We start from the raw sequence: 26,346 nt of genomic DNA, 5'->3' as shown, positions 1-26,346 counted from the left end.
TAATACACTTTACAGTATGAGTGTTTTTCATTAATATAGAAAAACATAAAAAAATTATGCAGTTTGGAGTTCTGAAGTGCTGTGTTTTGGTGTTGTTTTCCAAATGATTCATTTTTTTGTAGTTTTCCTCAACATTATGTTTGGTCCAGCAGGGTGGTTGGTTACAAGTTTGACAGTAGCTTTCTTTGGATAATTTTCTTTGAACAAATAGGTTCAGCAACTAGAATTAGCACAGATTTTAAAAATGCATGCATGAAAGTTTACAGATAGTGTTATTTTTTTTTTCCTGTGCTCCAGCTATTACATAGGTGTAAATTAGTAGCTTGTAAGGCTGACGATCATATTATGCCTTTGTCTCAATGAGTGAAAAAAAAAAATGAAAGCACAGTGGGAGGCCTATATATATATAGTCAAAACTGTGTGCAAATATAAGGACTTAATGGCAGTAATTTTTTTATGGAGGATATGTTCTTTTTTTTTTTCTTTTCTGTCTCTCCTGCCTGCCTTTGTTACCCAAGAAGTATCAAGAACTGTATTTTCATAATTGTATTTTGATGTGTGTCCAAAATTAAGTCTTCTTGTTGTGAAACAGAAACGTGGCGCCTTAGTATTCGATGAGAAAACATAAATGGAGAATCAGGAAAGTTCAAGGAACACACTCTAGAGATACCAGACTTTCACAATGAAAAATTGTGAAGTATTTGAATGCAAATCTTGACACCACAAACAAAGCATAATAAACTATTATGTTTAATAAAATAATAAACATATGAGTGCAAAGGATATCTCTTCTGAGATATAAATTATTAGAACTTAGAAGATAGAGTTTCTTATAGGAATGATACATGAACAACCTTTAGGAAATAGATCTTACCTGGCCATAACATTGTTGGAAATAGTCAATTCTTAATGAAGATCTTAAGAACACCTGCAGAAGGGAATGAGCTCCACAGTGAACTATTTTGTACATAGTAACTGATACTTAATTATGCTGTATTAAGGAAGGCAAAAGTGCTTTTGCAGTCAATTTTATCATCCATGTTTCTGAAAAGTCCTGGCTTGCATCTTTCTTCTAATGTGTCCCAAACCTGATGGCTCTCTTGCTATTATCCTTTCTGTTGATACTGATCTGATACAATAACTGTGTGACCAATCTACTTCTTAAATAATTTTACAGACATTTGCACTTCTAACATAGAAAAAACTCCTAGCCGTTTCCTGGTTTTGGTGTCTTCTCCAACAGATGGGTGTTGAAATAGCTTCATGATGTGCCCAAGAATCTTGAACATTGCCAGAAAACTAAAAAGCTCTAGTGAAGAAAAGCAAACCGTTAGAGTGTTGATGGGGAAGTAGCAGAGTAAGGGAAAAACTATCCACTGGATCAGAGTGCACTTTGCTCTTATAATTTTCGGCATTTTTTTATTGCGCGCTCTCTTTATTCTTTCTTTTTTTTTTTTAAACATGGAGCTTTATCGTTTTCCTTGCCTTTTCTTCTTACAGTAAATATATTCTTTTCTGAGAGCCTTCTATGTCCAGATGTACAGCATGTAATTTGGGAAGTAATCAAATTGTTTCTATCATAAGTGTGCTTTAGGTAATGAATGATGTTTAGCTTGCTGTGACAGCCCTTCCTCTTATTTCATGATTATATGAATATCCCTGTTATCCAAACTGACTTTCAGATCCAACACAACTCGAGGGAGAGGATATTTCAGATGATTCCAGAAGAGTAGGATGCCCTAATCTGAAGTTTTCAGAAGTAGTATTCAGCTCCTTTTTAGCTGTGAAACTCCTCATTGAAAGACTGACTCACTGAACACTGGTGAATCTTGACAGATGGTCCAAAAGAAAGCATTTATGCCAAAACCTTTACCTTCTGTACAGTACAGTATATTAATTTTCAAGAGGAAGGTGGAACACCCCACTATAATTTGTTATTTATTGAGACATAATGTTTCTGCTTGAAGATCAGTCAGTAGGTTAACAAAATTTATTGCAAAAGCTCATCTAGCATCATAGAGGATGCTTTTCCTAAGACTGTAAATTTCTTCATGTAGTTTCTAAATTATGCTGTCTTTCCATGTGCAGAATATTTGCAACTTTTCAAACAGGATCCAGAAAGTGGAAGTGGAGATTTATGCTTTAAGATGTTTAGTTAGTAAAGTGATTTGATATAGTGCAATTGTTGCAAATCTGCAATGTTTCTAAAAAGAACTTTTCTTTTAACCTGTTAGAATCATAGGAAATCCAGTCTTACATGTTTATAGGATAACTAGCAAAATAATGATTCATTCCTGCTCCTATTGAGGATTTTCAGGTACAAGAGCACTTGTGAAAAAGTGTTGGTGAGATGTAGGCAAGATTCCTGGAAGCAATGGGCCACAATGGCAGTCTAATGAATTGCAGGTGGGACATTTTTTCCTTATGCACTGGGACTGAAAGAATCAAAGGAAGTATTAACATGAAAGGGAGACGTATATTATGCCTTTATAACGTTGCTCCCTAATCAGTAAGTAATCCTTAAGATGAACTATAAAGAAATCATAATTGTAATGCCAATACGGCTGTAATTATTCCTTAATCCCAGAAACTCACAGAATGAGTGTGTTCTTACAAAAGAATCAAAATGAAAGCTGAGAAGCAAACCGTGTTATTTTTTCTCCACTTTCTGAACTAACTTGCCATGATTAAATATAATCCTGTCCCAATGTTACATGGAATCTTCTGCTTGCACTCATGCTGTCTTGCCAGAACGTGTCTCTCCATGAGTTTGTGTTTTAGCATATCTATCTCCCACTTGATGCTGAAAAACTACCTTTTCTTTCTGCCTTGTAGCAGGAAAAGGAGAGGTAAGGTTGATTTCAGGAGAGTTGTGATTGGGCGAGATTGGCTAGAACTACCAATTTCAATCTCTTCCTCACTGTAACGTATTAGGAACCAGGCCAGCGTTTCTCCTAAGTACATGCAGTGTGTCAGATACACAGCCTTCTGGCACACAATTGCAACATAGTTAGTGAAAACTCCTTAGGAATTGCTGGTGTCCCAGTTTGACTATATACCTGCGTGCAAGGGTGAAGGAGCTGTTTGTTTGGGTTTTTAAACGTTGGCTGTATTTTCAGTGCTGATATTGCAATAACAGTATATTTTTCATTTCCTTAATTTCTTCCTCTGTTCTACAAAAAAGAAATCTCTATTGGCACAAGCACTACAGGTTTGTTTGAAAATGTTTGTGTACTTGTTATGTGCTAGTCATGCATATGTAAGCACCTAAAATTAATACTGGATCAACATTGAAATAAATCTAGCCAAATTTATTTCAATGTGTGGAGCTGCTTGGCGTGCATTTGGAGTTCTCCATCCAGTAATTTTTAACATCCTAGACAATCATGTTCACTGCATGCATGCACAGTACGCAATCCTCAGGCTGCTGCTTTAGATAAGCTTTAGTTTATAAAAGGTATGAAAGATACATATTGAGGGCTCAAGATGAGATCGGTGTATCGTAGTTGCATATATTAATCTCATATGTAACATTATCATACGTATTGTTGACTGAATCCTATGGTCCTATCTTTGCAGCTGTAAGAAATAGCTTTGAGACTATATAAGCATAATCTCTGCCTAAGTCAACAGAGAGTTTGAAATAACAGTTCCAACTGGAGAGAGACACCATTCATTTCAGAGGCTGTTAATTCATATAGTTAGTGATAAGTTGAACAAGAACAACTATGAGAAATTTGTTGCTTATCAAAGCTGAGGAGAGAGGAAAGGGATAATAAATTGTGCCATATACGATGGTTTTCAGTTCATGTTTATTTTCTGAAATAGCTTGGATATCTGCTCTCTTTTTCCAATGTAGACACCTCTATTTCCTTTCTAATAGCGTCTTTACAGTTCAGTAAACTTTGTATCAGGCCAAACTTTAATTTTCAAATTTTAACTTCTCTGAAAAATTGAGCAAGGAAATACCACTTTTCGTCTTCTTCCAACACGTACATTTAGTTAAGTACAGATGTATCTCATTCCTCCAGTTTGTATGCTTTGCTCAGAAGGAAAATATGAGAAAATTCAGCTCCAGCTCTAACATTCTCAGAAAAGTGTGAGCACTTTAAAACAGGTTTTTGAGGTGACTTCAAATTATCACTATTAAGTGTTACTGCAATAGGTATAGAGATCTATGAAGTAATAATTTGAAATATTTATTTTGGCAGTAACATGTCAGATTTAGGGGAGGGAAAGGGGCTTAAATTTTGTGCTGATTTTAAGTAAATTCACCATTGCAGTCCTGAAGAAAAACCCTCTAGATAGAACAACAAGGTAAGTCTCTTTATTGTGGCAAGCAACTCTTGTTGGTGTTCATTTAAGCTCTTTATTTTTATCCCTGACTTTAAAAGCGTATCTACAACTTTTAAAGTGGTAGATAGTAAAAAAATAAATCTGGGGAATAAGGGATTCTATCAAAAAGAAACCAACAGAAAACTGAGAAAGCTGTTTCTACCGTACTGTTTAAGTCCCATAAAAAGACTACAAGGGATAGCTTGAATTCTTGCAATTAGTTCAATTGTCTGTAAGAGATACTTAGTCTTGCCTACACCGGTGATTTGATGGTATGTAGTGTTCCTATAACATATCAGGAAATCTGAAGAGGGGCATGAAGGTTCTTTATTTTGGTGGGTGATGTGAAGTGGGCTGAAGATAATTCTGTACAATTCCTAGGTGACCTGTGTTGGAACTGCAGCTTTCATTACAGTTAACTATGATTCGTACTGATGCTAATATATTAGCAGTCTCAGCGGAGACAAGGAATCACTGATGTACATGGTCATAACAAATGTGCTGGTCTTTTCATAAACAAAAGTGGTTTTACTCTAATGTTAACTGTTGTGAGGCTTCAGGATGCTTTTCAGTAGCAGAGTCCTTAATTTGGTAATTCTCATGAATGTCACACTTGCTGGAGTAAAACTGCAAGAAGAGAGGGAGGTAAGCCTCCATTTAGTATTTAGTTTCACATTTTGAAGATGAGAGACAAAACATCCTTCTAGGAAAAAAGGGTATATCTTTAAATTATCCATTATGTATAGTCACCTACAGGGTGAGGGCCAGCTCTTCCCTGTCATTTAAAAGCTTTAGTCTTTAGGTATACACTATATTACATATGCCATAATATTCATAATCGTATGATAGTATTCTTTCTGATACTTCATATATATTCACACAAGTTATGAAAAAAGTAATAGTTTGCCACTTCAATAGACAATTCTAATTTTCCAGAAAACTTACTTGTTCTTTTTGGAGTTGTGTATTTTTCTGAAGATGTAAATTCCATGAATGGTACTACCGTTGCGCTAATTTGTATTCCAGGTAACCATTTCCTGAACAAGCTAGCTGGAATAATATTGGTTGAATTATTGAACTTATTGGCACAGCCCTAGCTTTAACTGTATTTCCAAACGTTCCATGGTCTCACTGTTTGTTCTCATGCATGTTAACATTTAAAACTGTGTTCTGATGGTCTAACTCCATTTATATTACATTCTGTACTGGATATTATGTGCGTATGTTTTTAACACTCTAGTACTTGGAAAAAATATTTTTGTTGTACTTAAGAAAACAAGGCTCTGGACTTTCCTGGCTTTTAAAGTCATGTAGTTAGGATGTAGTGGTAAATAAATGTTGTCTCTGTATGTAAATTTTAGTGCATGTTACATATACTTTTTTCCTACAGACATTGATGATGCTCAAATTCTTCCACGTCCACCTCGAGTCAGACATTTTTCACAGAGTGAGGATGCTCCAAGTGAAGTTTTTGGTGCATTAAATGAGGAACAGCCACTGCCACGAAGCAGCAGCACCTCTGACATCCTGGAACCATTCGCAGTTGAACGAGCCAAAGGTGCAGTTCCTGTCATTGACAGTTCATCCCATCATGCTCCAAGCTTACAGAGTTCCACTGAGACCTCTTCAATGCATAGATCCACTGAAAGCCATATCACTGATACAAATAGCAGAGAGTCCTCCTTGGAAGTTGGGGATAGTATTTATGACCATCTTTGTCATTTAATAGGGCCAGTAGAATTTGCAAACACAGCCTTTGAACAAAGCCAGTATGTTGACCTTGAAGGTGAAGATGATCTCCTTTCCTCTCTGAGAGAATATCTTAAAGAAAAAGAAGAACTTTGCGGTAACTTTGAGATAGATAAATGTGAGGCTTCTGCTCACGAAGTTGTTACGTCAGTAAATAGGAATGATAGATTACCACTGGATGGATTAGAAAATAGAGATCAGACCGGTCAATGCACGAATAGCATCACTGTTACAGAAAAAGCCGATAACACAGAGCTGCACCTAGAACAAAACCAAAGTGGCTGTATAAGTAATACTGCACCTACTCAAGTAGACATTTTTACAAGAAATCAAGCACTTGATAAAGCCAGACAGTTAAATATTGATAAACAATATGAAAGCGTGTTCGATCATGGGTCAAGTAGTCCTAGCAGCAAAGAAGGGAAGAGATACCTGTACAGGCAAGCAGCCACTGAAGCTGATGTAGATTTAGCTGTGGAAGCAAAGGTAGCTGAAAAGCATAAAAGTGCCCAGTTTAATGAAAAAGTAACCAACTCACGTGTTACGCATGCAAAGAAAATTCCTCCTAAAGCACAAGTTAACCCTCAAATGCCTCACATCACAGGCACAAGCAAACTGTCACCAACTAAAAGGAGTATATCTGAAACCGTAACTCATAGGGCCAAAATCATGAAAATAACGGCTAAAAAAAGAAATAGTGTTCATGTTACTTTTAGGCCATCTACAGAATCGGTTCAGTTTTACAATCCTCTTGAGAGCAAAGAGGCTGCTTGGAAAACAAGACTTCGTAAACTCAGTGGCTTCAGTAGTAGCGGTAGTGGTAGCAGCACCAGCAGTACCAGTGCAAGCACCAGCTCATCAGCTGTCACGGAGCTGGTTAGACCTGGAATGTATAGACCTCTAGATGCAATCAATGCTGCTTCAGCTGGCAGCAAGCAAATTAAGGAATCTACAGAAACTCAAGCAGCCATGTTGCAAAAAGAAGGTATTGCAGTTAATCAGTTCCACAATCGTAGTGCTTTTAGAGCATCAGGTCAGGAGTCAGCGCAACAGCAGGGCTCCCTGGGTGGTGTTTATAAAACTGTTGTACATGCTCTTTCGAAGCCGAAGGCAAATGTTTCCCCACAGAGGCAGAACAGAATGCCAGCAGAGGCTCCACTGAGGGATCTGTACAGTCATGTAATGGGCTATTTTGGAAGGAAAGCTGCAGGTGAGCACTAACAGTGTGCAGAGCGCAAAAGGAGAAAGGCAGCACCAGTTTGGCTTAATGCAACTGAAGCAAGCTCTGATAAGCAATCAAAAGGCTTTGGGATGATCACTGCTTTCCCTGTTTGGTTATGCATGCGCCTACAGCCAGCTGATTTTTCTCCCAGCATAAGTTACTTTTATGTACTTTAAATTACTAATTTCCCTTTTCAAGATATTTAGTTGAACCTCTTTGCTGCTGAAGACCATCAGGTTAGGGAAGAGGAAGAGACAGTAAATGACCTAATACAGGATTAAGCCTTGAGAGTTTTGAATTTTCATCTACCATGCAGAGCTTTAAAATTCAGCCTACTGAATGATTGGCATGTGCATATTTTATCAGAATGTGCTATTCCACTCTCAGTGTAGTTTGTTTGTCAGAAGGACCTGGCTCTCGACCAGCTAGGTTGAACTAATTGTATTTCTGGTTCATTTAGTGTGTTTTCTTCTTCCTCCTCCTCGTCTTCCTCCTTTTCCTCCTCCAAAACAAAAAAGCCCCTCAAATTTACATTTGGAGGTCAGTTTATGTAACTTTTAAAAAATTGTCTTAAACAGAAATCTCCTGTCACTGGAATGATTTCATTACGACAGTTCTCTATGAGTCTAATCATAAGGTTTTGTTTGAATCTTTTTCAAAACATGCTGTAGGCCTTTCTGTATTCATTCATCAAAATGGATGCAGTTACATCTTGGCAACATCTTTCATTGCTTTCTTTTCTTGGAATCGTGGATGTTCATGAAGGTCTCATGATAGTCCTTCTCCTGCTAACTATGAGACCTCTGTGGACTGATCAAAAAAGAAGGCTGTTGCTCTAATATCCATTGTCTTAGTTCACATCTTAAATAACCTTAAATGAACAATAAATTAACTTTCAGCAGTAACGTAGGTTTTCTTTTTTCCCATTGTTTTGCTGGCATGATTAACAGAGGATTCTATAATGCATCCTGCATCGAGATGTTAATGCCACCTGAGGGCAGTCTTTGTAAGCATAGCACCATGAGAGTGTGACTGTCATGGGTCTCAAAAAAGCGATTTGCTTCTCTGCAGAATCTAGACTTCTGGAAAAGAGATATCTAGAAAGCACTAATTTTAGAAGTACATTTTATTTGAAATCTCTAACATTTAACAGAGCCTCAATATTAGAATAAACTACACTGTGGTCTCATGAGAGATGACACTGAGGGAAAAATTCTTATAGAGAAAACATGAACTGGAATAACTTCAAGACTTTAAAGGCGAAGATCATGAAGTCAGGTGTAACAGCCACAGTTAAATATAAACAGTATAGTTATATCAAAATATAACACAGATAAATGAGTGAACTTAATTAATAGTTCATAACCATTGACCATCCAGAGTTTGAATTTTCATTCCATGTACTAGCATGTAATTTTGTTACATAAGATTTTCTTTGCACTATTTATACTAACTGTATACGGTGCCACATTGACATTTGTCATTACTACATATTACAACCTAGTTTACTTTTTCTACTACATTGCTTTTCATTAGGAATGCAATGAAGAAGGAGCCTGTAGGAATCATATAAAATTTTTAGGATTTAGTGCTTATTTTTTGTGATATGGAGGAAGAATATATGCTGTATCCTTAAAGCAAGCATTAACAACTTTGAGTAGTGCTTACCTATAAGCTTCTTGCTCTTAAAGGTGGTACTGGAAATCGACTAACCCCTGCTTAGTGGGAAGAAGAAGCCGTACTAATTCTTAAAGTAGAATCTGCTTTAAAAGAGGGAAATTCTTAAAATGCATGTTTGCCAATTTTGATTTTTTTTTTATTTCTGTTAATTAGCAGGGTTTTTTTCCTTTTTTACCTTTTGTTTTGAAAATGTCTTGATGTGTTGTTTACTATATACAGTTGTTCATTTGCTTTTAGCTAATAGAGAGGACATGAGTCAAAAGCTGCACCCTATTGATAGTGATATTGGCAGTAGCAATACAAATGTTCCTGACCTCATGGATGAATTTATAGCTGAGAGACTCCGCAGTGGTAGTGCACTGGTAAGCCTTTAAACTTCCTACATTTCTATATGTAAGTCTGCATATATGCGTGAACTCGTCAATGATGTTGTAAGTCAGTTCACTAAAACATATTTCTCTGCGGAAGCAATGCAGAAGTTGCTGTCAGATGAATAGTCTCATTGAATTACGTGGCCTTAATTGCACCTGTAAAGATCTTTGTACACAGACACTTTCAGAATAATAGTTTATATGTAAGTTTGCAGTCTTCAGCGTGGTATGTAGTTAGGTACCGTGTTGTAGTATGGTACTGTTCTCTACAGGTATAGGCAGCGCAACAGACTACGAAACTACACCGGTGTATGTTTTTCCTTCATTTTTTTACTTCACTTACAAGCGTTGAATAATTTCTTGTAAATAGTTCTCTGCTGATTGAACCAACTTTTTATACGCTTTCTTCCTACACTTTTCCAGAAGTGTCATGTTGTTTGGAATGTCATTCATATTGAGAAATTCTAACCAATTTTAAGTCCAGAATTTCTGGTTACTGTTGAATGCTTACAGAACGAGACAACTGATTTGAAGAGATAAGTGTTTTATTAACTAGCAACAAAAGGGGTAATATTAAAAAAGTTGCAAATGAGGAACAGAACGGGTAACAATATAAATACAGCATTTCAAAGTTGTTCAGTTCTTTTTTTCTGCTTAAAATTCTTTAAGTTTTTTTGTTGTTTTTTTTTTTTAAGAAGGTCATTTTAAGACATGCTCCTGTAGAAAGTTGTCAACAAGTAGTTTGGTTGTTGCTAATAAGGGTCAAAAGAAGATTCTTCGAAGTGATTAGAAAAAATTGTTTATTTATCATCATCTTTTATAAACGGCAAGAGAGGACCTATAGAGTTTGTCCAAATGTATGCTTTTTTTCTCTTTTGTATTGAATTCATGTTTATGAAACTTGATTGTTGGTGTAAAGTGTTCTTATTAGTAAGTCTTGAGTTACAAGATGAAAATGTTAACTTGAAGTCTATAAAAAAAAATGTTAACATAGTCTGCAAATTAATAAAACAGAATTCATCACAGCTGGCCACAGAAGAAGAAAGAAAGAGTGAACATTATTTGTTTTCACATAGATGGGCAAGAATATTGGTTATTAATAGTTCGGAGAAGAGAATTGATACTTTACTTAGGTAGCAAAAACGAGCCAAGATAAGTTCGAATAAATATTTTGAAACTACCACTGATTTTGTAATCTGGCACACAAAAATAGATATGCCTTCTTAAAACAGAGTACCAACTTATTAAGATTAGGTTTAGGTTGTTATATGTATTGAATGCTAAAACCTTGTATCATGAAAAGCTTGTCAGTCTGAATAAATCTCTAGTAAGTAGTAGGGTAGTAAAAGAATAGAGGAGTGACTGGACCTAGTGTAAAAGGAAGTCATTTTCAGTCTCATAATGCATAAAGATTTCAAGCCGTTTCATAAAATGGTTTTTGTACTTCTGTCTCTCTTCCCTCTCAAGGAAACAGTCCTATCTGTGAAAAAAATGGCTTAAAGAGAGACTCCAAGTAGACCACCACCTTACTTTTACATGAGCAAATCTATATGCCTTATTTCTGCTGTATGCTGTCTTTGGTGTCCAAGTCAATACCAAGATTTTGGCTTAGTAATAAGAAAAATTAATAAAATTAGTAAATTCATTTGCTTGTGGTATACATTAAATTTTTGCTTATAGCACGGTAGCCTATAGGCCAGAAAACACAAAGTTCTGTGGCATTTTTTTCTGCTTGTCTCTGGAACCAAGGTTAACAAGTTTTCTTTAGTAATTTAGACATAATCTGGAGGTAATATACTTTTTTACTATTTTTCTCTCTCAAGTCTTACCTAACACATGTGTGGCACATGCTAGTCTGAATCCTAGCCTTTTAAGGTACGTGCCCAAAAATTCATTGTGCAAATAAAATTTGTATTTATGAAATTCTGTGGCTGCATGTGTTCTTCACTTACTGCTGCCTGTCTGGGGTTTTGGAAAATCTCAGCTTTGTTGGTAGTATGATTACAATTTCTGGTTTAGGTACTTATCAACTATTTGTTGCATTCTGACATTTGCAAACGTGGGATTGCTTTTTCCATTTTATGTAAATAAAGCCATCCAAGATTGTAAGATAATTTATGTCTCTTCAATGTTTAGAATGTGACAAGAAGAGGAAGCAGTCCTGGCAGCCTTGAAGTTCCTAAAGACCTTCCTGATATATTGAACAAACAGAACCAAATGCGTCCTATAGACGACCCAGGCGTGCCTTCTGAGTGGACATCACCTGCCAGCGCGGGCAGCAGTGACCTCATCAGTTCAGATAGCCACTCGGACTCTTTCAGCGCCTTCCAGTATGATGGCCGCAAATTTGAAAGCAAGTATATTTTTCCAAAAGTAGTAGTATTTTGGGTTGCTTGCTTGCAAATTTCTCTTCCCTTTTTTAAAGTTATATACCAGCAGTCTTCTGTAAAGAGAGCTTATTTTGATTTCCCATTGAAATCATTAGCAAGTTAATGGAGCAAGCAGAGTTCTTGAGAGAGGCTATCATGTTTATAGTATACTAAACAAAATAGCACTGAAATACTACTGTGCAAAAGGCAGAACAACAGTGAACAGAAGTTGGAAAGCAATATTGTCTTCTCCCTGGAGCGTATCCATCTGTTTTGCACAAAATATAAAAATGGAAGGTTACTTATTTTGGAAGTTATTTTAATTCTTTTGAAAACATTTAGGTAAAATTTGAAGAAGGGCTTCTGATACTGTTACAGCGGTCTTTGTGTAGCTGTAGATTAATCAAGATACTAAGTGTAATATCGTGGTAAAATTAGTATGCTTTGTTTAATAACATAATGCTTTTCATTCATTTCATTTATCCATTTCCACTCTTGTTCAACAGAAGGGGCCGTTCTGGCTGCTAGGAGTTATGACTTCATGTATTATGTAAGAGAGAAATAATGTTTATATGGTAGAATTTATTGAAGAAATTACAATTTTTAGGTATGTAGATGTTACACAACTAAGTGATGTTATTTAAACGTACATTTCAGCATGACGTTTTGTCTTTAGTGTTGAAAAAGCCATTTGTTAGAATATCATTTGCCATAATATTTTTAGTTTGAAGTTAGTGCTTTAACAACGAACTTGGAAATTTCTTCCAGCTTGTAAATTTTGCAAATAAATTCCTTAATGTATGTTTCCATTGTTTTTACTTTATTCTCATGTAGGTGCATTTACGGCAACTAAGCAGAATGCAAGACATGGCAATAAGTATGTCTTCTCCAGAACTACAGTCACAGTTTTGTGACAGAAATGATTCATAATAGTCAGTTACTTTCTGCTGTTACATTTTACGTAAATTTTGCAATGGTGTGTTAGTAGCATAGGAGGTGCACATGCAAGTTTTACATGGAGGATTTTGGAGATGCGGGGCTTTTGGATTTTATATGAGTGGTATTTTTAGGTTGTAATACAGTGCTTTCCTCATACAGATTTCAGCTTTGGCACTGAGGCAGGGACGCCAGCTTCCACTGACGTTGATGCAATTTCAGGACAGCAACAGAGTGCTGAGGAGCAAGAAGTAGCCAGTCTAACTACACTCCACATAGATTCGGAAACAAGTAGTCTCAATCAGCAACCATTGTCTGCTGAAGCTGCAACTATTACTGGTAAAGTAGTTAAAAAAAAAAAAAACAACCTAAAAAAAGCGCATTTATTTCAGAAATTTTCCACCCATCCTGAAGAATGCAAGTTCCAGCTTCTGCAATGAATCTATATTCTATATAAGATGATTCTTGGATTTCAGTTATTTTTTGATTGCTGTTGAGAAGTAATGTGTGAAATAACATAAGTGGAAAACCTTTGTTTGACTTAGTTACCCATATGATCCTTGGCTTGGTGCTAAATGTATTTTAAACCCTTCATGAAAAAAATCTATACAACTACCAGGGAGAAATCTCTTACCACATAATGTATGCTACATCTCTTACAAGTGTCCTTCTCTTACTGGTAGTCAAATAGCTAATTTTCAGGAAGGGTTTTTTCCTTGGAAGGCTTTGATAGTGCTCTTTCAAACCAGTGTATCGCACTGAAGTATCATGGAATTCTTTTATATACATCCATCTTAACCTCTCTTTATATTGTCTGTTGTGTAACTGGGAGCTTTTAATATGCAAAATGCTAGTTATTGTGCCATGTAGGATCAGTTTCCATTTGTGTAACTTAAGAATTCTTTTTCTTTTAGTACTTTCCCTGTTGTTTTCATCAAAAAGTAAGCCTGTTAGAAAGCAAGTGTTTCACAGCCTCAGTTGATGAGCTTGAGGCTCCACTAGTCTACTTTGCAACTGTTTCTTGAGAAAGAGAAGTAGAATGACAGTTAGGTTAGCAACCACCAAGTGATGCAGTTAACCCAAATTGAATGGGCTCCTTTCTGAACGAGAGAATCTCCCTCTCTGGGGAGTATTTGGAAGAACAGTCTCTTGCCAGATTTTGTAAATGAGAAGTAAAGATGTCCATAGTCATTTTCATACTCCTTGTTCCATAACTGTTACGCACTACCATTCCTGTGCCAACCCTGGGAACAAGTACCTCTTTATCTGTGAAAGCTTATACCTACATACAGTGTCTTGTTCTCTGTGAGAAATCAAACTCTGCCTTTTCAGAGATATTGAAAGACATCTTTACTTCCGCTGCCACAATTTTCACTTTCTAAAATTGCCTTTCTGCTGAAAGAAGCATGGTATTAGCTTTCTTGGACATTGTTGTTCAGTTTGTTCAACAATGTTCAGCTTGACTTTTGTTCTCTTCATTTTTCTTTTTGCTGTGTGCTTGTTGAAAGTCCTCACAGAAAATCTGTTCTTTTTCTGTTTGTTTGTTTTTATATGTTAATAATTTCATTACTGTTTGGTATTTTTGTCCAAGTTTGCTGTACAACTGAATTGATAAGATTGTAATTAATGACTGAGTTGTCCATTGAGAGATTCTGTGGCTGTCTCTTGTTGTTTGGACCACTGTTTTAGAGAGGCAGCTTTTGTATGTCACATGCATTTAGCTGGGCTTCCTGAGGAAGCAAGACTTGTGCAATCACACTGTCCGTCTCTGTCTGACTGTTCCACGCCCCCAACAATGTTGGAGCCCATTGTCTAATTTCTGCTAAATTGACATATAGGAAGAAAACAGAAGGACGTTATTTTCTTTGCAATGTTATGAGATAGGCAGCTGTCTAGTGAAAACTGCACGTATGCAGAGTCCCATGACAGGGAGGCTGCAACGTGAGTTCACTCTATTAGGTACCAGCAAATCCATGCAGAAACTCAACCTCAAAACACACTCCGAAGAAATGAATTTTCGGTAGTTCTGCTGCTCAGAAAACGACTTGTTTCTAAATAGTTCTGCTTTGAAGGTTTTTGGAAGGAAAATTTCTTCATGGCATGTAGGCATTATTTCATATTCTTAGCAAATGATTGAGTTTACAATTGATTGCTGTTTACGAGTCCTAGAACAAGTTGCACCCATAGTTTTCTCTGTCAAATTTGGATCCACATATACTGGAGTATCTTTTAGTGCCTCTTAGAAGAATCCAGTAGTTCAGCAAATTTTCCATAATTGTTTCTGGCCATTCTCTTCCAACATCTGAAGGTCTCTTTCCCTCCGTCCCCTGGTCCCTTCCTCCCTCCCCTGCCCGCTCTTTCTCTCCCTCTCCTTCACGCTCTGTCCCTCTCTAGCCCCACCGCCCTTGCGTTCTCCCCATGCCCCCGCTCTTTCTCTTGATCTACTTTCATCCATCCCCACTTAATGAGCAGCATGGAAGAGAAGTAGGAAAAGATTTCTTGGAACGTCTTTTAAGTGTGTATTTTACATTATCTTTGTGAGCATGTGGAAAACAAGTGATCAGTAGCAAGAGGAGAGTATCGTTACCTGTTGAGTGAAACAGTAGTCTGTGTGAAGCAGTGGTGTCCCTCTCTCCTGCCATAGAGGTGTTGATTTAAATTGGTAGTTAAAGCTTCATTGCCTTTGTCATTTAAAGCAGATAGAGACTTTTGCAGTTTCACAATGTAATTAAGTTTGTTTACCACAATTTCTGTTCTGATAACACTGACATTTTCTGTCAAGTTCTTTAAACAATTTGTTCTCCTTACAAGAAAAAAACACTTCGCAACCAATAATTTGGGAAAATTACTATTTTAAAAGTCTCACTTTTTCATTGCTGCCCCTAAAGTTCAGTTTCTAATACTGAACTTCACACATAATATTTTTGGGTCCCAGTTACATTTATCTAAGAAAAATAGGTTTGTATTCTTCCATTTTAACATGTGCTGATGTGTAGGGAAGTATGTGTTGAATCTCTGTTCTCTTTTTTTCCTGCCATGTGACTGTTCTGTCCGAACTCGGCTTTTTACAAAGACCTTTAGGCAAATTCAGGAAGTGAAACCAAGGTAGTGCAGCACAAAAATACAGGTACCTACTCCCTCTCCACGCATCTCTCAGCAGAGGAGACATTCCTCTAACTATACAGAACTTTCCCTCCATATGGATTTTCTCAGCCCAGTCAGCAGATAAACATCAAAGATTGTCAGTTACCATTTTAAGCTTTAGATTTTGTAAATTAACTTGCATGCATCCATAAACCTGGAAAAGCAGATGCTCCAGGAAAATTTCTGCTTAAACACTTTGCTGGAGAGAAATTTGACTGGTTCAGAACACTGAAAGTGCTGCAGAACAAACACATTTAAAATTATTTGGACCTAAAATAGAGCTCTGTTAATCCATTTACCTATCTGATTTTGATGTTCATCTCTCAGCTTTTCTGCATGTAATTTGTTTTCTTTCAGAGCACCATTCACAGGGAGATCTGCTTGCAGTTTTTATATCTTTTCTTGGCCCGATTTGATATATAAAAGTAGCTCAGTTTTCTTTTAATGCTATGTTTAGACAACATTTCAGTAGCTCAAGAAAATAGAAAAGGCTTTTAAGGTAACTGTTAAAAATTGCATTTGCAGGCTCTGAAAGTGCTTCTCCAATCCAATCTGCTCTTGGATCCCGATCACAGACACCCTCTCCTGCCACTCTTCATGCAGATCATATTGAGCAGAAGGATCTGCAGCTGGATGAGAAGCTCCACCACTCTGTTTTACAGACGCCAGATGACCTAGGCAATATCTGGAATAGAAAATATAAACCTGTTCTTTCTTTCTTTCGAATGCAATATAGTGAAGTAGCTAGTATCACATCAGTTGTAAACAATCCAGTACAAGGCGATTTCATCTGCACTTTTAAAAATATTTAATTACAGCGATTTCCTTTAAAAGCCAACAAAAACCTTTTGCGTTATATCTTGCATTTCATTGGAATTATTGGCAGTGGATTAATAATCCACACATTTACAATTGTTCTTTTTGACACTTAGAGTCATGGCAGCTTAATCTAGTATGTGGCCCTGCCATGGACTGTTTTATCATTGCTGTACAAATAATAAGACATAATTTTAAAGTAACGTTATAATTTCTCCTTGGAAGTTTGGTTCTTTTCCCTTTCATATTTAAACAAATTCATAATTACTTCAACTATCTTAGCTATTGAATTCTAGGATACAGAGTTTCCATTTCTCCCATATTTGGTCTTACAGAAACAGGAGAGTGTCTGATGTATATTTCAGACCCTTTTCCTTTAAGTAGCCTACTGATGGACAGAAATATCATCATTTTGCTTTGTACTTTGAAATCTACAGCCTAGAAACCATTAGTGTCTCTACCACAGTGGTCCATATCTTCAAAAGAAGCAGCTATGTGATTAGGCTGAATTCAGATTTAATTTTGATTTTTGTATGCCTGTGGGAGCTGCGAGATTTTCGGAAGATCTCAGCAAATTCTCGTTCTGAGGTCTTTTGAAAAATCCGTTGTGAGAGGGGCGGAAAGGAGATTCTGGATGCCTGCTGGTTTAAAACTGTGGCTTGTTAGCTAGTTTAGCATGGCTGTTTAGCTAGTTAAGTGTGAGCTGAGTAGACTTTAGCCATCATAATCTATTGAAGTTTTCTTTGTGTGGACAAACTAGATTAAACGTCTTCCACCTGAAAAGAGTGTTCATTTGTATAACACTGATGTGTAGAGAGAGCTCGGTGAGAGTTAGACTGTGGTGCTAGGTTACTGAATGTTGCCTCTCCACTCATACAAATTTACTGCTGAAAGAACAGTAGCCAGGGACAAGTTTACTCTCACCTTTCTCTTCAATTTGCAATAAAACACATTCCTAGTAGGTTCTAAGGAAAATTATCTTTCTGTTTTATTAGGAAAAATGTAAAGTTGAAATGTAATTTTACTTGCAAGCAGGCAAGTGGAGTTCTGGAGATTGATTGACTCCAAAGAATGTAAGACAGCACTTACAAAAGGAGTGGCCTTACTAGGTCCACCAGATCCATATTAGGGCGTCAGTAGTGACCTTAAATGTTATTTATGGGAAGAATATAAGAAACCGGACAATTCTTCCTCTACAGAGTTTGATAATGGACATATAGTTAAACATACTCAGTGTTGAGGTGGCTGAATGGGTAAGAAATATCTTACTCTGAAAGCGTGATCTGTTTTTTCCTTTTGGTTTTAAGAAAAGTATGTGTGTAATAGTTATATCAGAACTTTTTCTGGAGAGATAGGTCTCACTATACTTTTTTCTTCCGTTACAGAAACGAGTGAATTCCCCTCAGAATGCTGCAGCGTGATGGCTGGGGGAACGCTTACAGGATGGCACGCAGATGTTGCTACTGTGATGTGGAGGCGAATGCTGGGAATTTTGGGAGATGTCAACAGCATCATGGATCCAGAGATTCATGCCCAGGTTTTCGATTACCTGTGTGAACTGTGGCAGAATCTGGCTAAGGTAAAAGAACTGAACCTGTTCTCCAACCTGACCTGATAGGGCAGGATTTTCAGAAGGCAAAACCCACCACCTAATATATTTCCCTTAAATATTTATCTTTTTGTTTTGTTCTTAATAATTGCAGATAAGAGACAATCTTGGTATTTCAACAGATAACCTAACTTCACCATCTCCACCAGTTTTAATTCCACCACTAAGAATTCTAACACCCTGGCTATTCAAGGTAAATTTGAGCACTAAGCAGTGAAACAGAAATAAAAGTTCATGTTGGTGTAGAAGAGTGTTTAATGTACTTTTTGATTTATGAATAATAAATATCATTCTAAAACTGTAGGCAACAATGCTGACTGACAAATACAAACAAGGAAAGCTACATGCTTATAAACTCATTTGTAAGACAATGAAGCGAAGACAAGATGTTTCTCCGAACAGGGATTTCTTAACTCATTTCTACAATATAATGCACTGTGGACTTCTCCATGTTGATCAAGTAAGTTTAATTATGAAATTCAGGTTAATATAAATATTATAACTAAAAATAAAATTGTTTTATCAAAATACTGAATGGATTTTCAGCTGAGTAATTTAACTTTGTCTTTGAAAATAGTTATGTGACTGATACTTTTTCTAAACTTTGATAAATGGCCCTCATGTTCTTGGTTGTAATCAGAAATGCTTTTTTTGTAGTCCATTTCAAGCAAATATGAGGGCAGAAAAGGTACTCTTTTCATTTTTTACTCATTGTATGTTACAGATTGAAGCATGCAAGAAAGAGAAGGAAGCAGATCTCTCTAAGGTCTACTGTTCTTACTTGCTCCCTGATGCAAGTTTAGCTAGTGGGAAAGTAAATTGTGCTCCCTACGTTGGAGTAGTTTATTTCTACAGCAAGTATAGGAACAGCAAACTGAGACATACTGAGTGTATCTAATCAGTGAGAGCAGATCTTTTTCATATGTTTTAATATCAACAAGGCTGAAGATATTATATGGCTTAAACACTCTTTTCAAAGGCTTGCATCAGAAGTGTGAAAAAGTTGGTTTTGTGAACTTTTTTGAGGAGCAGTTAGAGGCATAGGGAGATCAAAGGTTCAAACAACCCTGCTTTCATTAACTGGGCAAAACAGAACTAGTCCAAAATTATTCCACAGATGGCTATGGATAGGACAGTTCTTCACTTTCTGTCCTCTAACAACCAGTTTACACTGCTTTTCTTGCTGGATTACAAATCTTCCTATAACATACTGCCGTTTAGTTGGATATCACTACTATTGGAGAATTACTCAAAGGAGGAAGAAGGGTTATTTTTTTGTGTATCTGTGAACTTGGGATGTTTTTTAATAATTAAAACTTCTTATACTTTTTCCAGTTCTTTTGAAGAAATTGCATCATGTATATTAATTTTTAAAACTGCCTCACTAAGTCCACAAGAATGTCATATGCTGTGTTGAATAACTATATACCAGAAATGTTGTAAAACAGTTTATTGTAATTCTTTCTTTATATTTTGGTTCCGTACGGATATATGTAAGAGGTTAATACCTTTTTTAAAGTTATAGTCAAGTGATACTTGGAGAGGATCAAGCATGTTGTTAAGAATGTATAATAGCTGGTTATCTCACTATATCTCTTCTGTACGTATTTAAATGAATGGTTAATCATTTATAGAACTCTTAAAAGCTAAATGTAAATGAATATAAGATGTGACCTGGTACCGACCTCGTACAATAGTGTCCAAGGTTAAATTGATCTATAAAGTATACCACAGTTTACTTATATTAATATGAATATATCTAAGGAATTTATCTTTTTATGCTACTCTCTGCTCAGTAATGAGTGTCTTAATTGCCACAATGAATTTGCTTTCTTGCATTTTTACTTTCTACCTTTGGTATATACCTGCCTTTTTTTTTTTCATTCATTGTTCATCTTGTTGATACTCTTCTTTTCCTTTTTTCTCTTTTCCTTCTGCAAGGATATTGTCAATACAATCATCAAGCACTGCTCTCCTCAGTTCTTTTCACTTGGTTTGCCTGGTGCCACCATGCTTATTATGGATTTCATTGTAGCAGCAGGAAGAGTGGCTGCTTCTTCTTTCCTCAATGTAAGTATTCATCAATTAGTTCTCATTTATGTGCTAGAGGAAAGGATTTGAGAGAAAACTGAGCAGTATTTGTCCTTGACTAAGGTGTTAACTTGACCCCAGAATTCAATGTAATAGTTAGCAAATACAGATACTGTCAGTGGTTTATTCTAGAATACTACACATGCAAGTCCTCTCCAGAAAATATGTGAAGAATCTGAAAATTACTGTTGAAGCAGAGAATCTTCTTTTACTTCATAGTTCTCGGAATTGTGACTGCCATTTATCTGTGCTTTAAAATATTTTCAAATAAATGGCCATTTTGACTGTACCTTCATATTAAAAGTATATTTATTCCTCCATATCTCTGCTATGCAATGACTTTGACGATCAGGCTTGAGAACTCAAATCTGCTAGTGTTTGCACTATTTGGATGCATTTCTGATATTGTTACCCGGGCAACTTCATCCTTATATAGTAACATGGAGATGATTACCTAGGTGCTGTTGACCTTGCATGACTGTACTCTCTCAAAGCTCCCCAATACTCCCCTCCAATTGTCTTTGAGTTTTGACTGTTTCTCACGTCATTTTCCCTTTAACCAACTGTGAAATCCAGCCTCCCTCAAGGTACTATCTGAAGCCTCTGTCACCTTCTTACACCGTTACCTGTCATGTCCAGCAATGCCTCGTGTCATGTCCAGGAGTTATCCACATCCTGTTCAATTAGCTGAACCTAAGACCCGAGCCTAGTTAGCAGCACAATCGTTTGTCTGTAGTCCTAACAATTCCTCTGCTTCCTTTTGACTGTCTTGGAAAATGGGAACATGGGGTATGCATGAATAGCAATCCATGGGCCTGTGGTCTTGGTTTGCTCAGCTCTACAGAATTTGCAGAAGGAGAAAGGAGATAGCTGTGTGGAGTTTCATCCATTGTTCTCTTTTAAGGCAACTAGAAATGTCAGCTTCCTGATTACAATAAGAATATATATTTCTCCCCATTTTTTTTTCTTTTAGGCACCAAGAGTTGAAGCACAAGTTCTTTTAGGATCTCTAGTCTGTTTTCCCAATTTATATCATGAACTACCAGCTCTTCACCCAAACATTCCTGACATTGCTGTGTCTCAGTTTACAGATGTTAAGGTAGGAATTTTAAGAATGTTTGGATGGCATTCAGTTACCAAGTGTATGTTTAATATGATGTTGTTCCAGGAAATATTAACTAAAATTTTAAGAGTCTAAAATTTTTCAGAAATCATGTCAAATAGATTATAAGGCTCAAGATCCCATAAGATCTTGTCAAACTTTATACTACTAAACATACTTTATAATTGCTATTAACTTAATAATAAAGTGTTTTCATATGTTTGTAAAAGAAAATGATGTGTTATTTCACCTTTTCAAGCCTACTCTCATTATGGCTATTTGCAGTCTCACAGATTTAATCAGCTGATGAAGAGAAGATTGAGAGGTTCAAGATACATTGTTTAATTTATTGAGAATTCACAACTGGTGAAATCTGCCCGTGTTGCTAGGGGCTTTAGAAAACCTCTGTACATCAGTATGTTCTTTTAGACAAAAAGCAAAGATTAATGGAGACCTTACCCTCTCTATCATAACACAGGGTAGTGTGCCAGTATACTGAAACCAGGCAGAGCTCAGTTCATGTGTTTAATTGCTGTATGTGTGTCAGGTATGATTACTATGTCTAAGAAAGTCTCCCCAGAAGTTTCAAAACTGTTTCAATTTAGACACAAATGATGGCTTGGAAGCTGCTTTACACCTTGCTATGTTTTGGGGACTGATTTTTGAATTCCTTCTTTCTCATTTTTATTGCATAATGGCTGTTTACTTGAGCTTTACTGAGAGCAACCTACAGCTTTACGGACATTTCACTGCAGTTGAGTCAGAATTCTTTGCATCATTCTTAAGGGACTGTAGTTACTCGTTCTGCAAGTACTTCCAAAGACTTTTTAAATCAATATAATTTTGGAGGGGAAAAATTTGCTCATTTAAACCTCAAAGTAAAAGATACTTTCTGTAATACCCTTCAGGGCTATTCACAGAAGCTAGCTTTAGGGAGGGTTTTTTTTTTTTACCCTTGATATTTTATGAAAATATCTTGGCAAGAATTGGATAAACAGTTAATCAGCAGAAATTAGGACAGTAACCTGTGGGATATTCTTGGAGTAGCACAGTAATGAACATCTGGGGCAGAGTAGAAGCTTGGAGTAGTGGTAAGCAAACAATCCATCTGACCGCAAACCTAGAGACTCAGCTAAGCAACATGCCTGTGTGTGCTATAATAAAATTCTAATTTTCTGATGCTTCATGTCATGGCGTTATTGGTAAATCAGTGAATGTTTTCCTCTTTGTTTTAGGAACTCATAATTAAAACTGTATTAAGTTCCGCAAGAGAGGAGCCATCTGGTCCTGCACGGTAGGTCATACAAAGAGAGCTTCTAAATTAATAGATTCTTTTCTTTATTGTACTGTTTTGAGTTGGATATATTGAAGAGCTTGAAGTAAAAGTTTGTATGTATTTTGTTCATGGTTTTCTTTACCACTGTCAAAACTGTGGTCTACCATGGGAATGTGAAGTTGTTTGTAAACAGAGATAATAACAGAACAAACATTTTTTGTCAGAGCATATGCTGGTCTATCCCAGTATCCTTTCTCTGATAGTGGCTGATAGAAAAAGGTGTTTAATATGGCTAAGAATATAATCTCTGTGCTCTCCCAGCCTTCCCTGGTGTTCAGCTCAGGCGTTTTCCTTACTAGAGAGGCATTTTTGAGTTTGATTAAGGACAAGATTACTTATGAGGGAGGTATGGTTATTTTTTATTAGACCACGTGATTTAATTTGAAAAACAGAAGTAATACAAAGTACGTGAGCCTTTCTTTACGGTATGGAAAAGAAGCAGGAGATACTGAGCTAAGCCTTAAACTGTGAATGATTGCTCTGATGCTTAAACCTAAGCATCTTCATCAAATAGAGAACTTCAAATAAGAATATAGTTACCAGTTTTCTGTTTCTTAATTTGCTTAGGATTTTGTTCCTCCTTACCCATCCCCTGAGTCCTTCAGTTAGAGTGTCCTGTGGATGGGATTGGTACAGGAATCCAATGCCTACCAAGGAAGGTCACACTTGTGTGCCTCGTCTGTTTGGGTGGAGTGTCTATATATGCTCAACTAATAAATTGTTACTTAACAAATGCAAGATACTAGAACCACATGGCTGAAAAATGTTACTGGAAAGATCAGTTCATTGAACCTTAAAATGTTTTGCTGGAAAACAGAGAGCAGTTTTCATCAGCCCACTTACCTGTTCTTCACTTGAGCTGGTAATCTCTCTCAACAGAGGGGAAGGAAGGAATGTTCTGAGATAATTTTCCTTTCACTTTTCATGTTCTTTTACAAAACTGAGTTCTAAAAAACATAACGCTCCCCACTTAGCTTTGAAAAAGGTGATTTAAATCCATTTAGTTCAGAACATTATTACTGATCCTGTGGCACTGAAGCACACAGCATTCATTTCTTCGGTTCTGGCAGTGAGGCTGGGACGAGGAAGGGAACATCCTGCATATCCCCGTATCCTGTCTGGCTGGGATGGCGTGCATATAGGAGCAGAGGCACATGTGCATTCCCAGCCTTTCAGAGAGCTGTTATGCTACCCCGAAAATGCAAAGGTGGACCACTGTGTGTAATAACATTAAATGAAGATTAAAAAGGAATAGATTCCCAATGTCTCTTTGGGTTGCTTGTGCCCTCTGCTTCTTCTGGGAGAGAGATGGGTATGTCTTCGTTGTGGGGATAATGATGTTCCCACAGCTCCTGAAGCTTGACTGCCTCACTCCTCAGTGGCAGTTTAGCCGCTGTCTCTTTTGGGAATCGCCTCTCCTGATGCCATCTGCTTCACAGCAGTACAGAGTTCACCTGGGCTACTACCAGAGGTCATATTTGGTATCTGCATTATGATTTTGCCATGTCAGCTTAGCCACTGGTAGAGGCTTAATTCTCTATGCAGTTTCCTAGGAGAGAACTTAGATTTCTTGGAACTTGGGTACATAGCTTTGTATATCTCTAGCAAGTCTGAGTGCTGTTATTGTTACCCAAGCTATAAATCTCTATTCCTTATCTCTTCCACAGAGGGCCAATGTTTTGTGTTTCATTACATACTTGACCCAGCTGAGCTTCAGGGAAGTCAGTTATCTGAAATATGTTCTACTCTCAGATCTCCATCTATAAAGATTAATAACTGTATTAATCAAATTCCTCTCCTGCTGCTGACAGTCTGAAAAAGAAGTGATAGGTTGATGAACTCGGTGTTCATCTGTTCTGCTTGTGCTGTTAAGGCTGTGATTCTTTAATAACAACATTGTAGCTGCATAACTACACAGTTTTTCAGAGACTACTCTGAATAATGATAGTGAAACTGGTGTTCTTGGTAGAAATCTCACAGACTCCTGGATATTTTGCACATAAGTGTGTCATCAGATGTGGAATGGATCTCAGTAGCATGAAGAAAACCTTAACACGGACTTAGAGCTGTCTGCTCTTCTATATACTAAAGGTTTATTTTCTGAGTCAGCTTACACAAACTGTCTACATTTATTGTTAAATCTATTCTGTGTTCTTATTCTCTTTTGTTCAAAAAGGATTGAAACACATACTGTGGAAATAGCAGAAGTGTAGATTGGGAAGGGACCAGGAGTACTTCTGTAAGCTCTCCCTCCTCCGAGGCTGGAGTGTGTTTAAAACATTCCTGGCAGTAGCTTCCCTAAACAGTCCTGAAAATTTTCTCAAAGAAAAAAGTTACAAAAATTTTAGAGAGGCTGTTCCAATACTTATCTAATTTTTACAGTCATGTTGTTCTTATGACCAGGGTATAGGAGAAATCTTTCCTACTGGAAATTAAACTCTTTGGTGACTTACTGCACGTTAGAAGATTTCTTGTAATTTCCTTCGTTAATTGTGATCTGGACTCAGTATGCCCTTCAACTTTTCCTCCATATGTAATATTCCCCAAAGCTGTTTATTATTTTTGTCACTTTTTTCCTAGACTCCCTCAAGCTTGTCTTTATTCTTAGATTGTATTAACCAAAATGTAATAGAGGCAGTCTTGCAATTGAGATTTCAGTGACAGTGTACAAAACAGGGTGGTTTGACATCTTATTTACTCTGTCATGTAGAATTAATTCCAAGATGTATTTTTGCTACCTGTTAGCAGTTTCATGATTCTGCACAGCCTTAAAACCCCTTTTCTACAGCACAGGCTTCATAGCCCTTTCTGTTTCTATTCCAGTGTATGATTTTTCCTTCCCAGATGCAATGCTTTGCAGTTCCCATGACCAGCTTTCATCTTGTCAATTTTGGACTGCTCTCCAATTTTATCCAGAGGATTTTGAATTCTGAAGTTTTCTCCAAAATATTTGCAGCCTGTGTTCTTGAAGAGAACTACTAATGATTCAGAGATTGCTTAAGCTAGCTCCTTAACTTTTCTAAACAAATTTCATCCATCTCTGCTGATTGGAACACATCCAAATACTCTTTACCTTTACACTTCTTTTCCATTTCCTGATTTTAAATGAAGAAACAGGAACAAAAGTTGAAGTATTTAATCACAATATGTATACTATCTCTAGCATTCATTTATCCCACCTCTATTCATCTTTGTTTATTGTCAGTCTAAAAAAATGTAAATATCTATGAATGAATAACATTCCCCTCTCTTATCTCTGTGTCCCAGAAGCTCTAAACAAATATGAGCAAACTCTCATGTTGGTGAGGAGGAACCTTCCACCCCAATTTTTACTTTGTCTTAAGAAAATATATATGAAATTCCCATACATTAATTTCAGGTAGTATTTTAATCCAAAAAGCACATAGAGATGCAGGAGTTCGTGATGTCTTTTGGATTTTTCAGTTGCTCAGAAGGGTGCTTACTTTGTCCTTTCATGTGCCTTCACCAGGGTGCTTGGGATTTCTTACTCATTTTTAAATAAGTTACAGCATTATAAAGGTTTTTGTGTGGTTCTTTTTGAAATATTAGAAACACATTTATTACA

At 36.6% G+C, this 26,346-nt stretch overlaps 1 protein-coding gene across 8 annotated transcripts in view; it reads left to right on the top strand.

Annotated features, from left to right (window-relative positions):
* RALGAPA1 (Ral GTPase activating protein catalytic subunit alpha 1) overlaps positions 1-26,346 on the top strand; it is a 138,694-nt gene that overhangs the window by 44,424 nt on the left and 67,924 nt on the right. For 4 of the 8 annotated variants that reach the window (XM_087747205.1, XM_087747206.1, XM_087747207.1 and 1 more), the window contains exons 18-28: positions 5,726-7,294; positions 9,224-9,348; positions 11,494-11,710; positions 12,825-13,001; positions 16,332-16,484; positions 18,008-18,201; positions 18,326-18,424; positions 18,536-18,691; positions 20,173-20,301; positions 21,296-21,421; positions 22,660-22,718. In XM_087747205.1, coding sequence (XP_087603331.1) covers positions 5,726-7,294; positions 9,224-9,348; positions 11,494-11,710; positions 12,825-13,001; positions 16,332-16,484; positions 18,008-18,201; positions 18,326-18,424; positions 18,536-18,691; positions 20,173-20,301; positions 21,296-21,421; positions 22,660-22,718 — 3,004 coding nt within the window. The remainder of the gene's footprint in view (positions 1-5,725; positions 7,295-9,223; positions 9,349-11,493; positions 11,711-12,824; positions 13,002-16,331; positions 16,485-18,007; positions 18,202-18,325; positions 18,425-18,535; positions 18,692-20,172; positions 20,302-21,295; positions 21,422-22,659; positions 22,719-26,346) is intronic. The other 4 variants (XM_087747213.1, XM_087747212.1, XM_087747211.1 and 1 more) reach the window with 1 other exon arrangement.

The sequence above is a fragment of the Nipponia nippon genome, unplaced genomic scaffold (genome assembly GCF_047370975.1).
Source record: "Nipponia nippon isolate SJK-2023a ecotype South Korea unplaced genomic scaffold, ASM4737097v1 scaffold_11, whole genome shotgun sequence".
In the NCBI taxonomy this organism is placed as follows: Eukaryota; Metazoa; Chordata; class Aves; order Pelecaniformes; family Threskiornithidae; genus Nipponia; species Nipponia nippon.
The sequence above is the reverse complement of the archived record's forward strand: the minus strand, read 5'-3'. Positions and strand labels throughout refer to the sequence as shown.